Source organism: Coregonus lavaretus (genome assembly GCF_964263955.1).
Source record: "Coregonus lavaretus genome assembly, chromosome: 4".
In the NCBI taxonomy this organism is placed as follows: Eukaryota; Metazoa; Chordata; class Actinopteri; order Salmoniformes; family Salmonidae; genus Coregonus; species Coregonus lavaretus.
This window is the reverse complement of record NC_139991.1, coordinates 54,956,130-54,979,119: the sequence shown is the minus strand read 5'-3', so window position 1 is coordinate 54,979,119 and position 22,990 is coordinate 54,956,130. Positions and strand designations below refer to the sequence as shown.

General features: G+C 43.4%; 1 protein-coding gene across 1 annotated transcript in view; it reads right to left on the bottom strand.

Moving 5' to 3' along the window:
- LOC311128669 (sarcoplasmic/endoplasmic reticulum calcium ATPase 2-like) overlaps nt 1-22,990 on the bottom strand; it is a 61,113-nt gene that overhangs the window by 33,603 nt on the left and 4,520 nt on the right. Inside the window, exon 5 of the mRNA XM_084160865.1 lies at nt 6,460-6,598. Coding sequence (XP_084016991.1) covers nt 6,460-6,598 — 139 coding nt within the window. The remainder of the gene's footprint in view (nt 1-6,459; nt 6,599-22,990) is intronic.

Below are 22,990 nucleotides of genomic sequence, written 5' to 3'. Positions count from 1 at the left end.
GAAATCAACTGTGGGAAAAATTATTAGGAAATGGAAGACATACAAGACCACCGATAATCTCCCTCAATCTGGGGCTCCACGCAAGATCTCACCCCGTGGGGTCAAAATGATCACAAGAACGGTGAGCAAAAATCCCAGAACCACACGGGGGGACCTAGTGAATGACCTGCAGAGAGCTGGGACCAAAGTAACAAAGCCTACCATCAGTAACACAGTACGCCGCCAGGGACTCAAATCCTGCAGTGCAAGACGTGTCCCCCTGCTTAAGCCATTACATGTCCAGGCCTGTCTGAAGTTTGCTAGAGTGCATTTGGATGATCCAGAAGAGGATTGGGAGAATGTCATATGGTCAGATGAAACCAAAATATAACTGTTTGGTAAAAACTCAACTCGTCGTGTTTGGAGGACAAAGAATGCTGAGTTGCATCCAAAGAACAGCATACCTACTGTGAAGCATGGGGGTGGAAACATCATGCTTTGGGGCTGTTTTTCTGCAAAGGGACCAGGACGACTGATCCGTGTAAAGGAAAGAATGAATGGGGCCATGTATCGTGAGATTTTGAGTGAAAACCTCCTTCCATCAGCAAGGGCATTGAAGATGAAACGTGGCTGGGTCTTTCAGCATGACAATGATCCCAAACACACCGCCCGGGCAACGAAGGAGTGGCTTCGTAAGAAGCACTTCAAGGTCCTGGAGTGGCCTAGCCAGTCTCCAGATCTCAACCCCATAGAAAATCTTTGGAGGGAGTTGAAAGTCCGTGTTGCCCAGCGACAGCCCTAAAACATCACTGCTCTAGAGGAGATCTGCATGGAGGAATGGGCCAAAATACCAGCAAAAGTGTGTGAAAACCTTGTGAAGACTTACAGAAAACGTTTGACCTGTGTCATTGCCAACAAAGGGTATATAACAAAGTATTGAGAAACTTTTGTTATTGACCAAATACTTATTTTCCACCATAATTTGCAAATACATTCATTAAAAATCCTACAATGTGATTTTCTGGATTTATTTTCCTCATTTTGTCTGTCATAGTTGACGTGTACCTATGATGAAAATTACAGGCCTCTCTCATCTTTTTAAGTGGGAGAACTTGCACAACTGGTGGCTGACTAAATACTTTTTTCCCCCACTGTGTGTGTGTGTGTGTGTGTGTGTGTGTGTGTATATATATACACACACACACACACACACACACACACACACACACACACAGTGGGGAGAACAAGTATTTGATACACTGCCAATTTTGCAGGTTTTCCTACTTACAAAGCATGTAGAAGTCTGTAATTTTTATCATAGGTACACTTCAACTGTGAGAGACGGAATCTAAAACAAAAATCCAGAAAATCACATTGTATGATTTTTAAGTAATTAATTTGCATTTTATTGCATGACATAAGTATTTGATACATCAGAAAAGCAGAACTTAATATTTGGTACAGAAACCTTTGTTTGCAATTACAGAGATCATACGTTTCCTGTAGGTCTTGACCAGGTTTGCACACACTGCAGCAGGGATTTTTGTCCCACTCCTCCATACAGACCTTCTCCAGATCCTTTAGGTTTCGGGGCTGTCGCTGGGCAATACGGACTTTCAGCTCCCTCCAAAGACTTTCTATTGGGTTCAGGTCTGGAGACTGGCTAGGCCTCTCCAGGACCTTGAGATGCTTCTTACGGACCCACTCCTTAGTTGCCCTGGCTGTGTGTTTCGGATCGTTGTCATGCTGGAAGACCCAGCCACGACCCATCTTCAATGCTCTTACTGAGGGAAGGAGGTTGTTGGCCAAGATCTCACAATACATTGCCCCATCCATCCTCCCCTCAATACGGTGCAGTCGTCCTGTCCCCTTTGCAGAAAAGCATCCCCAAAGAATGATGTTTCCACCTCCATGCTTCACGGTTGGGATGGTGTTCTTGGGGTTGTACTCATCCTTCTTCTTCCTCCAAACACGGCGAGTGGAGTTTAGACCAAAAAGCTCTATTTTTGTATCATCAGACCACATGACCTTCTCCCATTCCTCCTCTGGATCATCCAGATGGTCATTGGCAAACTTCAGATGGGCCTGGACATGCGCTGGCTTGAGCAGGGGGACGTTGCGTGCTCTGCAGGATTTTAATCCATGACGGCATAGTGTGTTACTAATGGTTTTCTTTGAGACTGTGGTCCCAGCTCTCTTCAGGTCATTGACCAGGTCCTGCCGTGTAGTTCTGGGCTGATCCCTCACCTTCCTCATGATCATTGATGCCCCACGAGGTGAGATCTTGCATGGAGCCCCAGACCGAGGGTGATTGACCGTCATCTTGAACTTCTTCAATTTTCTAATAATTGCGCCAACAGTTGTTTCCTTCTCACCAAGCTGCTTGCCTATTGTCCTGTAGCCCATCCCAGCCTTGTGCAGGTCTACAATTTTATCCCTGATGTCCTTACACAGCTCTCTGGTTTTGGCCATTGTGGAGAGGTTGGAGTCTGTTTGATTGAGTGTGTGGACAGGTGTCTTTTATACAGGTAACGAGTTCAAACAGGTGCAGTTAATACAGGTAATGAGTGGAGAACAGGAGGGCTTCTTAAACAAAAACTAACAGGTCTGTGAGAGCCGGAATTCTTACTGGTTGGTAGGTGATCAAATACTTATGTCATGCAATAAAATGCAAATTAATTACTTTAAAATCATACAATGTGATTTTCTGGATTTTTGTTTTAGATTCCGTCTCTCACAGTTGAAGTGTACCTATGATAAAAATTACAGACCTCTACATGCTTTGTAAGTAGGAAAACCTGCAAAATCGGCAGTGTATCAAATACTTGTTCTCCCCACTGTGTGTGTGTGTGTGTGTGTATATATATATATATATATATATATATATAAACAAACTCAGCAAAAAAAGAAACTTCCCTTTTTCAGGACCCTGTCTTTCAAAGATAATTAGTAAAAATCCAAATAACTTCACAGATCTTCATTGTAAAGGGTTTAAACACCGTTTCCTATGCTTGTTCAATGAACCATAAACAATGAACATGCACCTGTGGAACGCTTGTTAAGACACTAACAATTTACAGACAGTAGGCAATTAAGGTCACAGTTATGAAAAGTTAGGACACTAAAGAGGCCTATCTACTGACTCTGAAAAACACCAGAAGAAAGATGCCCAGGATCCCTGCTCATCTTCGTGAACGTGCCTTACGCATGCTGCAAAGAGGCATGAGGACTGCAGATGTGGCCAGGGCAATAAATTGCAATGTCCGTACTGTGAGATGCCTAAGACAGCGCTACAGGGAGACAGGACAGACAGCTGATCATCCTCGCAGTGGCAGACCACGTGTAACAACACCTGCACAGGATCGGTACATCCGAACAGCACACCTGCGGGACAGGTACAGGATGGCAACAATTGCCCAAGTTACACCAGGAACGCACAATTCCTCCATCAGTGCTCAGACTGTCCGCAATAGGCTGAGAGAGGCTGGACTTACGGCTTGTAGGCCTGTTGTAAGGCAGGTCCTCAACAGACATCACTGGCAACAACGTCGCCTATGGGCACAAACCCACCGTCGCTGGACCAGACAGGACTGGCAAAAAGTGCTCTTCACCTGACGAGTCGCGGTTTTGTCTCACCAGGGGTGATGGTCGGATTCGCGTTTATCGTCGAAGGAATGAGCGTTACACGAGGCCTGTACTCTGGAGTGGGATCGATCTGGAGGTGGAGGGTCCGTCATGGTCTGGGGCGGTGTGTCACAGCATCATCGGACTGAGCTTTTTGTCGTTGCAGGCAATCTCAACGCTGTGCGTTACAGGGAAGACATCCTCCTCCCTCATGTGGTACCCTTCCTGCAGGTTCATCCTGACATGACCCTCCAGCATGACAATGCCACCAGCCATACTGCTCGTTCTGTGCGTGATTTCCTGCAAGACAGGGATGTCAGTGTTCTGCCATGGCCAGCGAAGAGCCCGGATCTCAATCCCATTGAGCAGGTCTGGGACCTGTTGGATCGGAGGGTGAAGGCTAGGGCCATTCCCCCCAGAAATGTCAGGGAACTTGCAGGTGCCTTGGTGGAAGAGTGGGGTAACATCTCACAGCAAGAACTGGCACATCTGGTGCAGTCTATGAGGAGGAGATTCACTGCAGTACTTAATGCAGCTGGTGGCCACACCAGATACGGACTGTTACTTTTGATTTTGACACTCCCTTTGTTCGGGGACACATTATTCCATTTCTGTTAGTCACATGTCTGTGGAACTATTTACACATGTTAAGTTCGCTGAAAATTAATGCAGTTGACAGTGAGAGGACGTTTCTTTTTTTGATGAGATATATATATATTTGTTCAGATGTTGAAAACAAGTGGCCTACCTTATTTCTCAGAATGAGAACGAGTTGCCAATTCCTTACATAAATGGGTTTTATGCTTATTGCACACTTATAAAATACAGACTAGACAGCTAGTGTGGGGGCAGCAGGTAGCCTAGCGGTTAAGAGTGTTGGGCCAGTAATCGAAAGGTCACTGGTTCGAATCCCTGAGCCGGCAAGGTGGAAAAATCTACCGTTCTGCCCTTGAGCAAGGCAGTTAACCCCCAACATCTGACCCTCGGGCGCCGATGACATGGACAACAATTAATTGATTCAGAGGTGTTGGGTTAAAATGCGGAATAAACATTTTGGTTGAATGCATTCACTTGTGCAAATGACTAGGTATCCACTTTCCACTAGTAAAACGCTGCTAGTGGTACGTGGTACCGCAATGCCGGGCACGACAAACTGAGCATTCATTTTGGTCAGTTCATTAGGTACACCCATCTAGTACCGGGTCAGACCCCCCTTTGCCTCCTGAACAGCCTGAATACTTTGGGGCATGGAATCTACAAGGTGTTGGAAACGTTCAAATGTTGCTCAATTGGTATCAAGGGACCTTACGTGTGCCAGGAAAACATTCCTCACACCATTACACCACCAGCCTGTACCATTGACACCAGACAGGATGGGGCCATGGACTCATGCGGCTTAAGCCAAATCCTGACTCTGCCATCAGCATGACGCAACAGGAACCGGAATCCGTCGGACCAGGCAATGTTTTTCCATTCCTCAAATTGTCCAGTGTTGGTGATCGCGTGCTCACTGGAGTCGCTTCTTGTTTTTAGCCGATAGGAGTGGAACCAGGTGTGGTCGTCTGCTGCAATAGCCAATCCGTGACAAGGATCGACGAGTTGTGTGTGTTCTGAGATGCCGTTCTGCACACCACTGTTGTACTGCGCCGTTATTTGCCTGTATGCTTGCACGATTCTTGACATTGTCCTTCGATCTCTCGTCAACGAGCTGTTTTCGCCCACACGACTGCCGCTGACTGGATGTTTTGTTTGTCGCACCATTCTTGGTAAACCCTAGACGTCCCGCGTGAAAAGCTCACTAGGCCGGACGTTTCTGAGATACTGGAACTGGCCCGGACGATCATACCACACCCAATCGAACAGTAACTGAATGCCTCTACACCCATCTGTCTGGTTTATATAGCAAGCCACGGCTACGTGACTCACTTTCTGTAGGAGTGAACCTAATAAACTGGCCACTGAGTGTAACTAGCAATAACTTAATCTACCAGCGCGTGTCAACTTGTTTGCTATATCTCCCCCTCCCTACTCCCAGCGTCACTCACAAGAGCTGCTGCTCTGCTTCGAGCCTCTTGCTCTCCCTCGTGCATTACAGCTCTGGTTAATAAAATTGCAAAAAAAAGTATTAGTTAGTGGTACTTTTGTGATAACTGCACTGTGATTTTAATTTTGTGAAAAATAAATAAACATCTAATCTTTGTTGTTGTGAGTGGCTGGGGGAGGGGCTTGGTGTTTGTGTGTGTAAATGGGAAGGTGCAGACAGCACAGAAAGAGTGAAGGTGACGAGACCAAAAAGACAACATGAGAACAAGTGGACATAAACGCTCATAAAAACAGAAGAAAAACCCCACTATTCTTGGAATAGAGGTATTTGGAATACCGCGCTAAAACATACATTTTAATTAATCAAATTATTTTGATATATCACCCAGCCCTACTACATACACCATAGACATACACATGTACACACACAGGTCAGCTCAGAGAGGCCCAGCTCATGAGCTTATCAGAAGCAGATTTGAATTTAGAATGGAAAATGAATGTTTATGTAACAAATGTTTGTGCATCGAATCGTATTGATTAATTCTCTAATCAAACCGAAATCGCACCAAACTAAAACGTATCGTCCCTGTATCGTATCGGAGCCCATGTATCTAGATACGTATCGAATCGTCTTAAAAGGGAAAGATGCCCATCCCTAATAAACTGACACACTTGCACTCTGAAAAAAATATTCAGTGATCACACAACACTGGGTTATCAAAGCTAAGCAGACATGCATAACTGGGATGGCGCAGGGGTGGGCAAATGTTTTGACCCCCCCCCCCCCCACCCCGTGTATTGGAAGCATCTTACCGGCCACCTCCACAATGTCCCCTGGTACAAGGTCCCTGGACTTGATCCGCTGCACACTCTTCCTGTCCTGCCGGTACACCTTTCCCATCTCCGGCTCGTACTCTTTGAGCGCTTCAATGGCATTCTCCGCATTTCGCTCCTGTAAGGCAAAAGCAACCAGATTAAATCAATATTATTCACAGAGATAATGTAAGCTTTACGTGTGTGTTGATGGCCAGATCCTACACAAAGAGCATTTAGAGATGGTTAAAGAATGAGAATGATCACTTGACCAGTGACCCTTAAGAGGAGAAAGGAAGCAAACCCAAACGAGAAGTGTATCCAACAACAAATCACTGGACATTGTAATAGACAGAAATACCACAGTATTTACAATGCTGATCTGTGGATCTCTCATCACACGTCAAAGAAAAAACAAATAGGACCAAATGAAAATACGGCCATTACACTTAAGGGGCTCAATTTCAGATAAGGAAACAACACATTCCTGACTCACTCAACCCTGGGAATTCAATGGACTTGTATTTTTAACATCTTGTATGTTTAACGTCACAAGTCAGTGTGCAATCAGATATAGCTGAGGACTGGAGCACAGTGTACCACAGTGAAACCCTCCCAGTCCCTCTACCCCCCCCGTCCTTTACTCCCCAATCAACTACCAGCGATCTGCTGACCTTTTCCTCCCTGTGGGATTACTCCCCGAGGGACAATCACAAGCAGCCAGCCTGGCATCACTTTGGACAGGGCACACCCGCTGGCCTCTCTCATTGGATGGGAACACGGACACAAAGCCTTCGTTAAAAACACAGGCGGCAGGGAGAGTGTTGTAGGTTGTTAACGGTTGCCGTGATAACCGTTGTGGGCATTGATTGGTCCAAGGCGCTTGTATTGAAGTAGAGTTTGGTCGAGGACTGAGTATAATTCAAAAGATATTCTGAACAGGTTCGTCATCATAACCTCCACCATCCCCAGACAAGTTTTGTTTGCTTATACAATGGCAAACGACCTGACAAATAACGGCTCTTCTCTTACAAACTTCAACAGGGCCTAGAGCATAATATAATTTATGTCCTTACTACCATAAGTGCCTGTCTCCACAACTGCCATCACTAGCCTAATTTAACTGAATATGGCATGCTAGAGTAAATTAACTTAACGTTAGACATTGCATTTGCTTATTTCTTTAATGAATTTTCTACACTACACCTAATCAAAAGCCACCCCCGTAGAGGTAACTTCCCTGCGTGCGTGTTGTAGGTCAACTAGGGGGACTATGAGGGTGAGGTGTAAATATTTGGAAGCAGTGAGGTGCAGCAGAAGGCCCGAGAGATGATCGAGGAGTTGGTGGCCAGAGACAACAGCCCCGGGGGATTCCGCAGAGTTAAAACACACTTAAACCACAGTGAACAGCAGACAGCACTGAGTGAGGTACTGTATGTGGGGGTGCAATGATTCACCAAACCCATGGTTCGGTACGTATTGCGGTTTTGGGGTCACAGTTCGGTTTCGGTACAGCGGGAAAATGAAATGCAGTTAATTTTTGTTTATTTAAGAAAATACAAAACTTGGTATTCCTGATTCCATATATGATCATGAGTCATAATGCCTGATGAGAACAGAAAATCAGGAATACCAACACTTTGTATTTTCTTAAATGAAAACATACAATTACTCATCAACGACAACACTAAAATAAAGTGCAAAATGCGTGTAAAATCAATATGTAAACATGGCTTCGACATGGTATAGGCCTATGCTACAATGATTTCTTACAAAGAGAAAAAGGCGGGCACTTGTGTGACTCTCATAAAAAGGGGCGTATGTAGCACAATACTTCCAATTTTTTCTATTTTGTTGCCTTACAACCTGGAATTAAAATTGATTTTCGGGGGGTTTGTATCATTTGATTTACACAACATGCCTACCACTTTGAAGATGCAAAATATGTTTTTTTGGTGAAACAAACAAGAAATGATAAAAACACAGAAAACTTGAGCGTGCATAACTATTCACCCCCCCAAAGTCAATACTTAGAGCCACCTTTTGCAGCAATTACAGCTGCAAGTCTCTTGGGGTATGTCTCTATAAGCTTGGCACATCTAGCCACTGGGATTTTTGCCCATTTTTCAAGGCAAAACTGCTCCAGCTCCTTCACGTTGGATGGGTTCCGCTGGTGTACAGCAATCTTTAAGTCATACCACAGATTCTCAATTGGATTGAGGTCTGGGCTTTGACTAGGACATTCCAAGACATTTAAATGTTTCCTCTTGAACCACTCGAGTGTTGCTTTAGCAGTATGCTTAGGGTCATTGTCCTGCTGGAAGGTGAACCTCCGTCCCAGTCTCACATCTCTGGGAGACTGAAACAGGTTTCCATCATTCCTTGAATTCTGATCAGTTTCCCAGTCCCTGCTGATGAAAAACATCCCCACAGCATGATGCTGCCACCACGCTTCACTGTGGAGATGGTGTTCTCGGGGTGATGAGAGGTGTTGGGTTTGCGCCAGACATAGCGTTTTCCTTGATGGCCAAAAAACCTCAATTTTAATCTCATCTGACCAGGGTACCTTCTTCCATATGTTTGGAGAGTCTCCTACATGCCTTTTGGCGAACACCAAAAGTGTTTGCTTATTTTTTTCTTTAAGCAATGGCATTTTTCTGGCCACTCTTCCATAAAGCCCAGCTCTGTGGAGTGTACGGCTTAAAGTGGTCCTATGGACAGATACTCCAAACTCCGCTGTGGAGCTTTGCAGCTCCTTCAGGGTTATCTTTGGTCTCTTTGATGCCTCTGATTAATGCCCTCCTTGCCTGGTCCATGAGTTTTGGTGGGCGGCCCCCTCTTGGCAGGTTTGTTGTGGTGCTATATTCTTTCCATTTTTTAATCATGGATTTAATGGTGCTCTGTGGGATGTTCAAAGTTTCGGATATTTTTTTAAATAACCCAACCCTGATCTGTACTTCTCCACAACTTTGTCCCTGACCTGTTTGGAGAGCTCCTTGGTCTTCATGGTGCCGCTTGCTTGGTGGTGCCCCTTGCTTAGTGGTGTTGCAGACTCTGGGGCCTTTCAGAACAGGTGTATATATACACTGAGATCATGTGACACTTAAATAAAGTCCACCTGTGTGCAATCTAAGTGATTATGTGACTTCTGAAGGTAATTGGTTGGACCAGATCTTATTTTAGGGGCTTTATAGCAAAGGGGGTGAATACATATGCACGCACCACTTTTCCGTTATTTATTTTTTCGAATATTTTGAAACAAGTTATTTTTTTTCACCAATTTGGACTATTTTGTGTATGTCCATTACATGAAATCCAAATAAAAATCCATTTAAATTACAGGTTGTATTGCAACAAAATAGGAAAAACACCAAGGGGGATGAAAACTTTTGCAAGGCACTGTAGCTCTCTGTAGCACTGGAGGTCCATCATCTGTAGTAAGCGCAACACAGGGTGCATTGGCCAATTCATTGACAACTTCAGATTTAGCTTGCTTATATAGAGCGGGTACTACACATTTGCTGAAATGGGTGCAAGAGGGCGAAGTTCGTAACGTCGCTCGAGCACTTTCACGAGGTGCTGAAACCCCCATTCGCAACCACCGAGAATGGGCACATATCCGCAGCTATAAACATACCCTTTGCTCTCGTAATTATTTTGGCCTGGTCATAATCGGAGCCACCAATGGACTGCTGAATGTTTATTTATTCCTCTTGCTTTGTTTGCTCTTTTCCATATTATGTCTCTCTCTGATAAGCTACCCAGGTAAGGACTGAAAATAGCTCATATGAATATAAGTAGGACCATGAAATCAATAACTTGCGAACATGAGATACCATTCATATATTAGACATGAGACTCACTTAGATAATTCCTTTGATGATACAGCAGTAGCAATACTATGATATAAGAAGTGCATTCGGAAAGTATTCAGACCCCTTGACTTTATTTTATTTTCTATCAATCTACACAATACCCCATTACGACAAAAAGCAAAAATTGGTTGTATTAAAAATAGTAAAAAAACGGAAATATCAAATTTACATAAGTATTCAGACCCTTTACTCAGTACTTGTTGAAGCACCTTTGGCAGCGATTACAGTCTCGAGTCTTCTTGGGTATGACGCTACAAGCTTGGCACACCTGTATTTGGGGAGTTTCTCCCATTCTTCTCTGACGATCTTCTGTCAGAATGGATGGGGAGAGTCGCTGCACAGCCATTTTCAGGTCTCTCCAGAGATGTTAGATCGGGTTCAAGTCCGGCCTCTGGTTGGAAAAAAAGGATATTGAGACTAGTCCCGAAGCCACTCCTGCGTTGTCTTGGCTGTGTGCTTAGGGTTGTTGTCCTGTTGGAAGGTGAACCTTCGCGCCAGTCTAAGGTCCTGAGCGCTCTGGAGCAGGTTTTTATCAAGGATCTCTGTACTTTGCTCCGTTCATCGTTCCCTCAATCCTGACTAGTCTCCCAGTCCCTGCCGCTGAAAAACACCCCAACAGCATGATGCTGCCACCACAATGGTTCACCGTATGGATGGTGCCAGGTTTCCTCCAGAAGAGATACTTGTTTCTCATGGTCTGAGAGTCCTTTAGGTGCCTTTTGGCAAACTCCCTAGCGGGCTGTCATGTGCCTTTTACTGAGGAGTCGCTTCCGTATGGCCACTCTACCATAAAGGCCTGATTGGTGGAGTGCTGCAGAGATGGTTGTCCTTCTGGAAGGTTCTCCCATCTCCACAGTGGAACTGTGGAGCTCTATCAGAGTTACCATCGGGTTCTTGGCCACCTCCCAGACCAAGGCCCTTCTTCCTTGATTGCTCAGTTTGGCCAGGCAGCCAGCTCTAGGAAGAGACTTGGTGGTTCCAAACCTTTTCCATTCAAGAATGATGGAGGCCACTGCGTTCTTAGGGACCTTCAATGCTGCAGAATTTTATTGGTACCCTTCCCCAGATCTGTGCCTCGACACAATCCTGTCTCGAAAATCTACAGACAATTCCCTTGACCTAATGTCTTGGTTTTTGCTCTGACATGCACTGCTATCTGTTTTTATTCTGAATACATTTGCAAATTTTTTTTTTTACTGTTTTCGCTTATAGGTTGTGTGTCAATTTAATTTTTGTATCCATTTTGGAATAAAGCTGTAACGTAACAAAATGTGGAATAAGGGAAGGGGTCTGAATACTTTCCGAATGCACTGTATGTAAGCATGCATCAATCTACACACAATACCCCATAATGACAAAGCGAAAACAGGTTTTTAGAAATGTTTGCAAATGTATTAAAACTAAAAACAGAAATACCTTATTTACATAAGTATTCAGACCCTTTGCTATGAGACTCCAAATTGAGCTCAGGTGTATCCTGTTTCCATAGATTATCCTTGAGATGTTTCTACAACTTGATTGGAGTCTACCTGTGGTAAATTCAATTGATTGGACATGATTTGAAAAAGGCACACACCTGTCTATATAAAAAAGGTTCCACAGTTGACAGTGCATGTCAGAGCAAAAACCAAGCCATGAGGTCGAAGGAATTGTCTGTAGAGTTCCAAGACAGGATTATGTCAAGGCACAGAGAGAGAGATTATATATACACACACACACACACACACTACCAGTCAAAAGTTTGGACACACCTACTCATTCAAGGGTTTTTCTTTATTTTTAAAATGTTTCACATTGCAGAATAATAGTGAAGACATCAAAACTATGAAATAACACATATGGAATTATGTAGTAACCAAAAAAGTGTTACACAATCTAAATATATTTTATATTTCAGATTCTTCAAATAGCCACCCTTTGCCTTGATGACAGCTTTGCACACTTGGCATTCTCTCAACCAGCTTCATGAGGTAGTCACCTGAAATGCATTTCAATGAACAGGTGTGCCTTCTTAAAAAGTTCATTTGTGGAATTTCTTCCTTCTTACTGCGTTTGAGCCAATCAGTTGTGTTGTGACAAGGTAGGGGGGTATACAGAATATAGCCCTATTTGGTAAAAGACCAAATCCATATTATGGCAAGAACAGCTCAAATAAGCAAAGAGAAACAACAGTCCATCATTACTTTAAGATATGGTCAGTCAATACGGTAAAGTTCAGTCGCAAAAACCATCAAGCGTGATGATGAAACTGGCTCTCATGAGGACCGCCACAGGAATGGAAGACCTAGAGTTACCTCTGCTGCAGAGGATAAGTTCATTAGAGTTAACTGGACCTCAGATTGCAGCCAAAATAAATGCTTCACAGAGTTCAAGTAACAGACACATCTCAACATCAACTGTTCAGAGGAGACTGCGTGAAATCAGGCCTTCATGGTCGAATTGCTGCAAAGAAACCACTACTAAAGGACACCAATAAGAAGACTACTTGCTTGGGCCAAGAAACAGGAACAATGGACATTAGACCGGTGGAAATCTGTCCTTTGGTCTGATATGTCCAAATTTGACATTTTTCGTTCCAACCGCTGTGTCTTTGTGAGACGCAGAATAGGTGAAAAGACAATCTCCGCATGTGTGGTTCCCACCATGAAGCATGGAGGAGGTGGTGTGATGGTGCTTTGCTGGTAACACTGTCTGTGATGTATTTAGAATTCAAGGCACACTTAACCAGCATGGCTACCACAACATTCTGCAGTTATTCGCCATCCCATCTGGTTTGGGCTTAGTGGGACAATCATTTGTTTTTCAACAGGACAATAACCCAAAACACACCTCCAGGCTGTGTAAGGGCTATTTGACCAAGGAGAGTGATGAGTGCTGCATCGGATGACCTGGCCTCCACAATCACCCGACCTCAACCCAATTGAGATGGTTTGGGATGAGTTGGACCGCAGAGTGAAGGAAAAGCAGCCAACAAGTGCTCAGCATATGTGGGAACTCCTTCAAGACTGTTGGAAAAGCATTCCTAATTTAGCTGGTTGAGAGAATTCCAAGAGCTTGCAACGCTGTCATCAAGGCAAAGGGTGGCTACTTTGAAGAATTTAAGCTCTAAAATGTTGATTTGTTTAACACTTTTTTGGTTACTAAGTGTTATTTCCTAGTTGTGATGTCTTCACTCTTATTCTACGATGTAGAGAAAAAAAAAAAAAAAACTTGAATGAGTAGGTGTCCAAACTTTTGACTGGTACTGTATGTTTGTATGCATACACACATGCATACATACACACATGCATACATACATACATACATACACATACACACACACACACATATATACAGTGAGGGAAAAAAGTATTTGATCCCCTGCTGATTTTGTACGTTTGCCCACTGACAAAGAAATGATCAGTCTATAATTTTAATGGTAGGTTTATTTGAACAGTGAGAGACAGAATAACAAAAAAATCCAGAGAAATGCATGTCAAAAATGATATCAATTGATTTGCATTTTAATGAGGGAATAAAGTATTTGACCCCCTCTCAATCAGAAACATTTCTGGCTCCCAGGTGTCTTTTATACAGGTAACGAGCTGAGATTAGGAGCACACTCTTAAAGGGAGTGCTCCTAATCTCAGCTTGTTACCTGTATAAAAGACACCCGTCCACAGAAGCAATCAATCAATTAGATTCCAAACTCTCCACCATGGCCAAGACCAAAGAGCTCTCCAAGGATGTCAGGGACAAGATTGTAGACCTACACAAGGCTGGAATGGGCTACAAGACCATCGCCAAGCAGCTTGGTGAGAAGGTGACAACAGTTGGTGCGATTATTCGCAAATGGAAGAAACACAAAATAACTGTCAATCTCCCTCGGCCTGGGGCTCCATGCAAGATCTCACCTCGTGGAGTTGCAATGATCATGAGAACGGTGAGGAATCAGCCCAGAACTACACGGGAGGATCTTGTCAATGATCTCAAGGCAGCTGGGACCATAGTCACCAAGAAAACAATTGGTAACACACTACGCCGTGAAGGACTGAAATCCTGCAGCGCCCGCAATGTCCCCCTGCTCAAGAAAGCACATATACATGCACGTCTGAAGTTTGCCAATGAACATCTGAATGATTCAGAGGAGAACTGGGTGAAAGTGTTGTGGTCAGATGAGACCAAAATGGAGCTCTTTGGCATCAACTCAACTCGCCGTGTTTGGAGGAGGAGGAATGCTGCCTATGACCCCAAGAACACCATCCCCACCGTCAAACATGGAGGTGGAAACATTATGCTTTGGGGGTGTTTTTCTGCTAAGGGGACAGGACAACTTCACCGCATCAAAAGGGACGATGGACTTGGGTGAGAACCTCCTTCCCTCAGCCAGGGCATTGAAATGGGTCGTGGATGGGTATTCCAGCATGACAATGACCCAAAACAAACGGCCAAGGCAACAAAGGAAGGGCTCAAGAAGAAGCACATTAAGGTCCTGGAGTGGCCTAGCCAGTCTCCAGACCTTAATCCCATAGAAAATCTGTGGAGGGAGCTGAAGGTTCGAGTTGCCAAACGTCAGCCTCGAAACCTTAATGACTTGGAGAAGATCTGCAAAGAGGAGTGGGACAAATTCCCTCCTGAGATGTGTGCAAACCTGGTGGCCAACTACAAGAAACGTCTGACCTCTGATTGCCAACAAGGGTTTTGCCACCAAGTACTAAGTAATGTTTTGCAGAGGGGTCAAATACTTATTTCCCTCATTAAAATGCAAATCAATTTATAACATTTTTGACATGGGTTTTTCTGGATTTTTTTGTTGTTATTCTGTCTCTCACTGTTCAAATAAACCTACCATTAAAATTATAGACTGAACATTTTTGTCAGTGGGCAAACGTACAAAATCAGCAGGGGATCAAATACTTTTTTCCCCTCACTGTACATACAGTGGGGGAAAAAAGTATTTAGCCAGCCACCAATTGTGCAAGTTCTCCCACTTAAAAAGATGAGAGAGGCCTGTAATTTTCATCAAAGGTACACGTCAACTATGACAGACAAATTGAGGAAAAAAAATCCAGAAAATCACATTGTAGGATTTTTTATGAATTTATTTGCAAATTATGGTGGAAAATAAGTATTTGGTCACCTACAAACAAGCAAGATTTCTGGCTCTCACAGACCTGTAACTTCTTCTTTAAGAGGCTCCTCTGTCCTCCACTCGTTACTTGTATTAATGGCACCTGTTTGAACTTGTTATCAGTATAAAAGACACCTGTCCACAACCTCAAACAGTCACACTCCAAACTCCACTATGGCCAAGACCAAATAGCTGTCAAAAGACACCAGAAACAAAATTGTAGACCTGCACCAGGCTGGGAAGACTGAATCTGCAATAGGTAAGCTGCTTGGTTTGAAGAAATCAACTGTGGGAGCAATTATTAGGAAATGGAAGACATACAAGACCACTGATAATCTCCCTCGATCTGGGGCTCCACGCAAGATCTCACCCCGTGGGGTCAAAATGATCACAAGAACGGTGAGCAAAAATCCCAGAACCACACGGGGGGACCTAGTGAATGACCTGCAGAGAGCTGGGACAAAGTAACAAAGCCTACCATCAGTAACACACTACGCCGCCAAGGGACTCAAATCCTGCCGTGCCAGACGTGTCCCCCTGCTTAAGCCAGTACATGTCCAGGCCCGTCTGAAGTTTGCTAGAGTGCATTTGGATGATCCAGAAGAGGATTGGGAGAATGTCATATGGTCAGATGAAACCAAAATATAACTTTTTGGTAAAAACTCAACTTGTCGTGTTTGGAGGACAAAGAATGCTGAGTTGCATCCAAAGAACACCATACCTACTGTGAAGCATGGGGGTGGAAACATCATGCTTTGGGGCTGTTTTTCTGCAAAGGGACCAGGACGACTGATCCGTGTAAAGGAAAGAATGAATGGGGCCATGTATCGTGAGATTTTGAGTGAAAACCTCCTTCCATCAGCAAGGGCATTGAAGATGAAACGTGGCTGGGTCTTTCAGCATGACAATGATCCCAAACACACCGCCCGGGTAACGAAGGAGTGGCTTCGTAAGAAGCATTTCAAGGTCCTGGAGTGACCTAGCCAGTCTCCAGATCTCAACCCCATAGAAAATCTTTGGAGGGAGTTGAAAGTCCGTGTTGCCCAGCGACAGCCCCAAAACATCACTGCTCTAGAGGATATCTGCATGGAGGAATGGGCCAAAATACCAGCAACAGTGTGTGAAAACCTTGTGTAGACTTACAGAAAACATTTAACCTGTGTCATTGCCAACAAAGGGTATATAACAAAGTATTGAGAAACTTTTGTTATTGACCAAATACTTATTTTCCACCATAATTTGCAAATAAATTCATTAAAAATCCTACAATGTGATTTTCTGGATTTTTTTTTCTCATTTTGTCTGTCATAGTTGACGTGTACATATGATGAAAATTACAGGCCTCTCATCTTTTTAAGTGGGAGAACTTGCACAATTGGTGGCTGACTAAATACTTTTTTTCCCCACTGTATATATAGTGCCTGTAACCTGGTTCAGGTTATTAAATCAACCTACCTGGGTGTTTACAAACACTACAGGAACAAGATCATCTACATGTTTTGATAACATTTTTACTAATACTATAGAACTTTGTTCTAAAGCCGTAGCCATACCCATTGGATCCAGCTCCAGTGGATGATGTTAAAAATATTTGTTGCTCTGATGTGATTAATAAGGAGCATCCAGATGCTGCACAAATTGTTTCTTCCAATTATTGATAAACATGCACCTGTTAAGAAACTGACTGTTAGAACTGTTACGGCTCCATGGATTGATGAGGAATTGAAAAACTGTATGGTTGAAAGAGATGAGGCAAAAGGAGTGCCTAATAAGTCTGGCTGCACATCTGACTTACTACAAATTGAGAAAATGTGACTAAACTCAACAAAAAGAAGATGAAACTGTATTATGAAGCCAAGATCAATGATATAAAGAATGATGGAAAAACAACTTGAGTACTTTAAAATGACTCAGGTGGCTTATTCATCACAAAACCATTTGATGTTCCCAATTATTTTTATGATAACTTCATTGGCAAAGTGGGCAAACTTAGGCAGGAAATGACAACAACGAACGGTGAGCCATCATTCATATATAAAAATAATAATAATAATAAAAGAAAAGCATTGTAAGTTAGAATTTTGTAAAGTTAGTGTGGGAGAGGTGGAAAAATTATTGTTAGCGATCAATAAACCTCCTGGAATTGACAATTTAGATGGAAAGCTACTGAGGATGGTAGCTGACTCTATAGCCACTCCTATCTGTAATATATTTCATCTGAGCCTAGAGGAAAGTCTTTGTCCTCAGGTCTGGAGGGAAGCCAAAGTCATTCCGCTACCCAAGAGTGGTAAAGCGGCCTTTAATGGTTCTAACAGCAGACCTATCAGCTTGCTGCCAAGCGCTTAGCAAACTGTTGGAAAAAATGGTGTTTGACCAAATACAATGCTATTTCTCTGTAAACAAATGAACAGACTTCCAGCATGCTCATAGAGAAGGGCATTCAACATGTACTGCACTGACACAAATTACTGATGATTGGTTGAAAGAAATTGATAATAAGCTTGTGGGACCTGTACTGTTAAATTTCAGTGCAGCCTTTGATATTATTGACCATAACCTGTTGCGAAAACTTGTTACGCCTTTTCAACCACATCGTGGATTCAGAGCCATCAATCGAATAGAACTCAAACGGTTTTCCTTAAAATGGGAGCTTCTCTAATGTCAAAAATGTAAAGTGTGGTGTACAGCAGGGCAGCTCTCAATGACTTGTCACTGGCATTAAACAAAGCATGCGTGTCCATGTATGCTGATGATTCAACCATATACGCATCAGCAACCAAAGCTAAAGAGGTCACTGAAACCCTTAAAGAGTTGCAGTCAGTTTTGGAATGGGTGGACAGTAATAAAAACTGGTCCTGAACATCTCTAAAACTAAGAGCATTGTATTTGGTACAAATCATTCCCTAAGTTCTATACCTCAGCTGAATCTGGTAATGAATGGTGTGGCTGTTGAATAAGTGGGGGAGACTAAATTACTTGGTGTTACCTTAGATTGTAAACTGTAGCTCAGTTGGTAGAGTATGGCGCTTGCAATGCCAGGGTTGTGGGTTCGTTTCCCACGGGGGGCCAGTATGAAAATGTATGCTCTGGATAAGAGCGTCTGCTAAATGACTAAAATGAAAAAAATATATAGATTCAACGGTTGAAAAGATGGGGAGAGGTCTGTCCCAAAGAAATGCTCTGCTTTTTGACACCACACTCCACGAAGCAAGTCCTGCAGGCTATAGTTATCTTATTTTTTATTATTGTCCAGTCATATGGTCAAGTGCTGCAAAGAAAGACCTACAGTGGGGGTAAAAAAGTATTTAGTCAGCCACCAATTGTGCAAGTTCTCCCACTTAAAAAGATGAGAGGCCTGTAATTTTCATCATAGGTACACGTCAACTATGACAGACAAAATTAGAGAAAAAAAATCCTGAAAATCACATTGTAGGATTTTTAATGAATTTATTTGCAAATTCTGGTGGAAAATAAGTTTTGGTCACCTACAATCAAGCAAGATTTCTGGCTCTCACAGACCTGTAACTTCTTCTTTAAGAGGCTCCTCTGTCCTCCACTCGTTACCTGTATTAATGGCACCTGTTTGAACTTGTTATCAGTATAAAAGACACCTGTCCACAACCTCAAACAGTCACACTCCAAACTCCACTATGGCCAAGACCAAAGAGCTGTCAAAGGACACCAGAAACAAAATTGTAGACCTGCACCAGGCTGGGAAGACTGAATCTGCAATAGGTAAGCAGCTTGGTTTGAAGAAATCAACTGTGGGAGCAATTATTAGGAAATGGAAGACATACAAGACCACTGATAATCTCCCTCGATCTGGGGCTCCACGCAAGATCTCACCCCGTGGGGTCAAAATGATCACAAGAACGGTGAGCAAAAATCCCAGAGCAGTATGGCGTTGTGTGGGAGAGTGATTTGTTGACGTCAACGTTGTGAACAGCGTGCCCCATGGTGGCGGTGGGGTTATAGTATTGGCAGGCATAAGCTACAGGACAACGAACGCAATTGCATTTTATCAATAGCAATTTGAATGCACAAAGATACCGTGACGAGATCTTGAGTCCCATTCATCTGCCACCATCACCTCATGTTTCAGCATGATAATGCACAGCCCCATGTCACAAGTATCTGTACAGAATTCCTGGAAGCTGAAAAATGTCCCTGCATACCCACCAGACATTTCACCCATTGAGCACGTTTGGGATGCTCTGGATCTACGTGTACGACAACCTATTCCAGTTCCTGCAACTTTGTCTTTTGTCTATAATGTTTTTTTCATTATGTGTCATTATGTTGCCATTGGTTTCAGCTACTGGGGATCCTAATAAATCAAAATCAGCTGCGAAGCGCTGCTTGAATGCAGAGGGGAGACGAAGTTGTGTGTTGTTGTTTTTTTCGTTTCAGTCTTGCTCCGGTGGTAGGAACACTGGGGTGATGTCCGGTGGTAGGAACACTGGGGTGATGTGTTAAAATGTTTAAAGTGTTGGCAGCTGCATAGGCTATTTTCATTGAGCAGTGGAGACAGTACTGATAAGTCGGTCCATCACTGTTGTAATCTATTGGGAAACCAAAATGTTCCCAAACTGGAGATTTAAATGATGGAGAATCCTCCTGGTTTATTAACCCCACCACTCGCCATCATACAGAACCAGTTCCCGGCTGCTCCTCAAAAAAAGGACAATTTGAAATGCACCAATTAAGATTTGAATTTTGATTACAAAGTGCGTATAGTTTTGTTGTTTTAACGGAAATAGCCAGACCTTTTTTCCAGCTAAGATTTACTCAAGAGGCATACAACGCAGCGTAGGCATAGCCTACAGGCCTAGTGTTTTTATTTATTTATGCATGTATTCATTCGGGTTCACAGTACGGCCCTAACCGATGTCCCCGTACTGAACGGTTCAGTACGAATACGTATACTGTTACAGCCTCCTGAAGGACCTCTTCAGCTATATAGCTTTTTGCATTAACTTTGATAATGTCTTGGGGGGCAGTTCCACCACATGTTCATTATCTCCAGTGCCAGAATAGTGTCTCCATACACTATACAGTGGGGAGAACAAGTATTTGATACACTGCCAATTTTGCAGGTTTTCCTACTTACAAAGCATGTAGAGGTCTGTAATTTTTATCATAGGTATACTTCAACTGTGAGAGACGGAATCTAAAACAAAAATCCAGAAAATCACATTGTATGATTTTAAAGTAATTAATTTGCATTTTATTGCATGACATAAGTATTTGATCACCTACCAACCAGTAAGAATTCCGGCTCTCACAGACCTGTTAGTTTTTCTTTAAGAAGCCCTCCTGTTCTCCACTCATTACCTGTATTAACTGCACCTGTTGTGAACACTCCCCCCACTGAGCGGCAGAGGTGAGTTCAGTGGCAGTGTAAACTGCGCAACCGATTGTTCTCAAATGAGAGCCGAGAAGGGGCTTGGTGTGAATTACAATGAGTCTTTTTGAACATTAAGAAAAATACTTAGCTCTCGATTAGAGGTTTGTCCTAGCCACAGTAACCAGGGTGTATTCTGAATAGAACGACTCACCACATGGTTCTATGGCTAGAGAAAGATTTCATTATGTTGGTTAAGGAATATATTAGAAATCCACTGTTTGGCAGGATGTAAAAGCCATATGGCAAGAAAGACTGCTCTGTACTAAACTCCAGTGGTCAATGACACCATTGACCAAAAAGGTATAACTAACTAAACAGACAAACTGTATGGACCTGCTTCAATGGGACTCCTTCCGGGTGTGGGTGGACATCTGCCCAACAGGACACTCTTTCTAGTCATCTAATCACCTCTCCACAACCTTAGAAATTGACAGATTGAGTCACAGGCTAAGATACAGGTGCCAAGCGCGAAATAGATACCATATGATAATACATTTAGAACACAGTAAACCTTTACTGTTAAGCCATTACTACTGTCCCCCTACACTAACTCGCCTGTAGCCGACCCGGTTGCCGAGTGACATCCGGCATTATTTACTGTGGTCTTTTATGGGCCTCTTAATCTTGTTGCCATGTGCATGGCGGGTGCTAGGAGTCCCTGTGCCCATCGAGCGGCGATCTTCTCCTGCCTCTGCTCCGACTCGGATTGAAAAAGAAACCGAGCAGAAAGGTAATTAGGCTGTGTGCCTCCAAGCCTGCTCCAGCAACAAAGGTGCACACAGCCAAATCAATAATCCACCTCCTGTCGATGACCTGCCACTTTAACCCCTTGGGATAAGCCAGAAGTCTAGAGGAAACCACAAGCAGAGAGACATACCCGTACAACCATACAGGTTGTGCCATCGAGATTTTTTATTTTTTTACCCCTAAAAGGACCCAAGAGTGAGGAGGGAAAACTTGGCATGTGAGTGGAGGGGGAGGGGGAGGGGGGGTGGGGGGGGGGGGCATCTCAGGCCAGTCAGAGTAATGAATGGAGACTAAAATAAAACCAAGGAGGAGAACGTGGGACGAGGGTTTCTGCATGAGTGAGAAATGAACGAAGGCAGGGAGGGAAAATAAGACCTATTTTCTCTCTGCTCCTGGCCTGGGGACTCCAGTGGGATGCTTGCTCTATCTTTAGCCTGAATTGGGAGAGTTATCTAGTTAGATCTGGAGTTTTACAATGACAACTTAATATAGGCTTTCACTATCCAACTCCATCCCCCTCTGCATCTAGGGATTTCTTGACACTGGGAGCTAAAAAGTAAAACTTATTGTGTAGCTCAGTTGGTAGAGCATGGCGCTTGCAACGCCAGGGTTGTGGGTTCGATTCCCACGGGGGGCCAGTATGGAGAAAAAAAAATGCACTCACTCTGGATAAGAGCGTCTGCTAAATGACTAAAATTTTTAACGTAATCTAGATAGAGTGACTATATGGAATCATATATCTTCCACAATTCTTGCAGTACATCTGTAGGTTTCCAGTGTTTTTTCTGGCTTGGTTTTAACAGTGCCATCAGTGGCACAAGCTTGTTTGAACAGCTGGGGCTGGGAGACCTGGGTTTGCAAGTTATAAAACTTCAAAGCTCATTAGACATGATTCATCCCTTCGAGACAGACATCAGCAGCAGCACAGGTGTGTCAGAGAACTCCCCCGACGCACATATTGATGACAACAGTCCTGCTAGAGTATAGGAACTAATCTGAATGTCCTGTAACACAATAGGGATGGCTGAATTCATTGTGTTTATGTCACACCTTTCATGTGAGGATCCCACTGTACTACTGCATAGTGTGGGGGTGACCTCACACTACCATTGTGCTAGTCCCATGAGCAGTGGAGAGAAGAACTAGAATGAGTCAAGGAGGCTGGACTGAAATCCATCAAAACCATGTTCTGTAGAACTGCACACACAGTGCTCCAGGGGAGGACTATGCAGTGAATTACTTTTCCACTTGATACAGTCAGCAATGAGTAGGCAAGAATAATGGTTCTCTCGGATCACTAATCTTTAATTAAGTTGATCAATCAAACTGTATAAGAGATGTATAGGCTAATCACATTGTGTAGTACCCTTGAGCAACAGTTAATGCACTCGG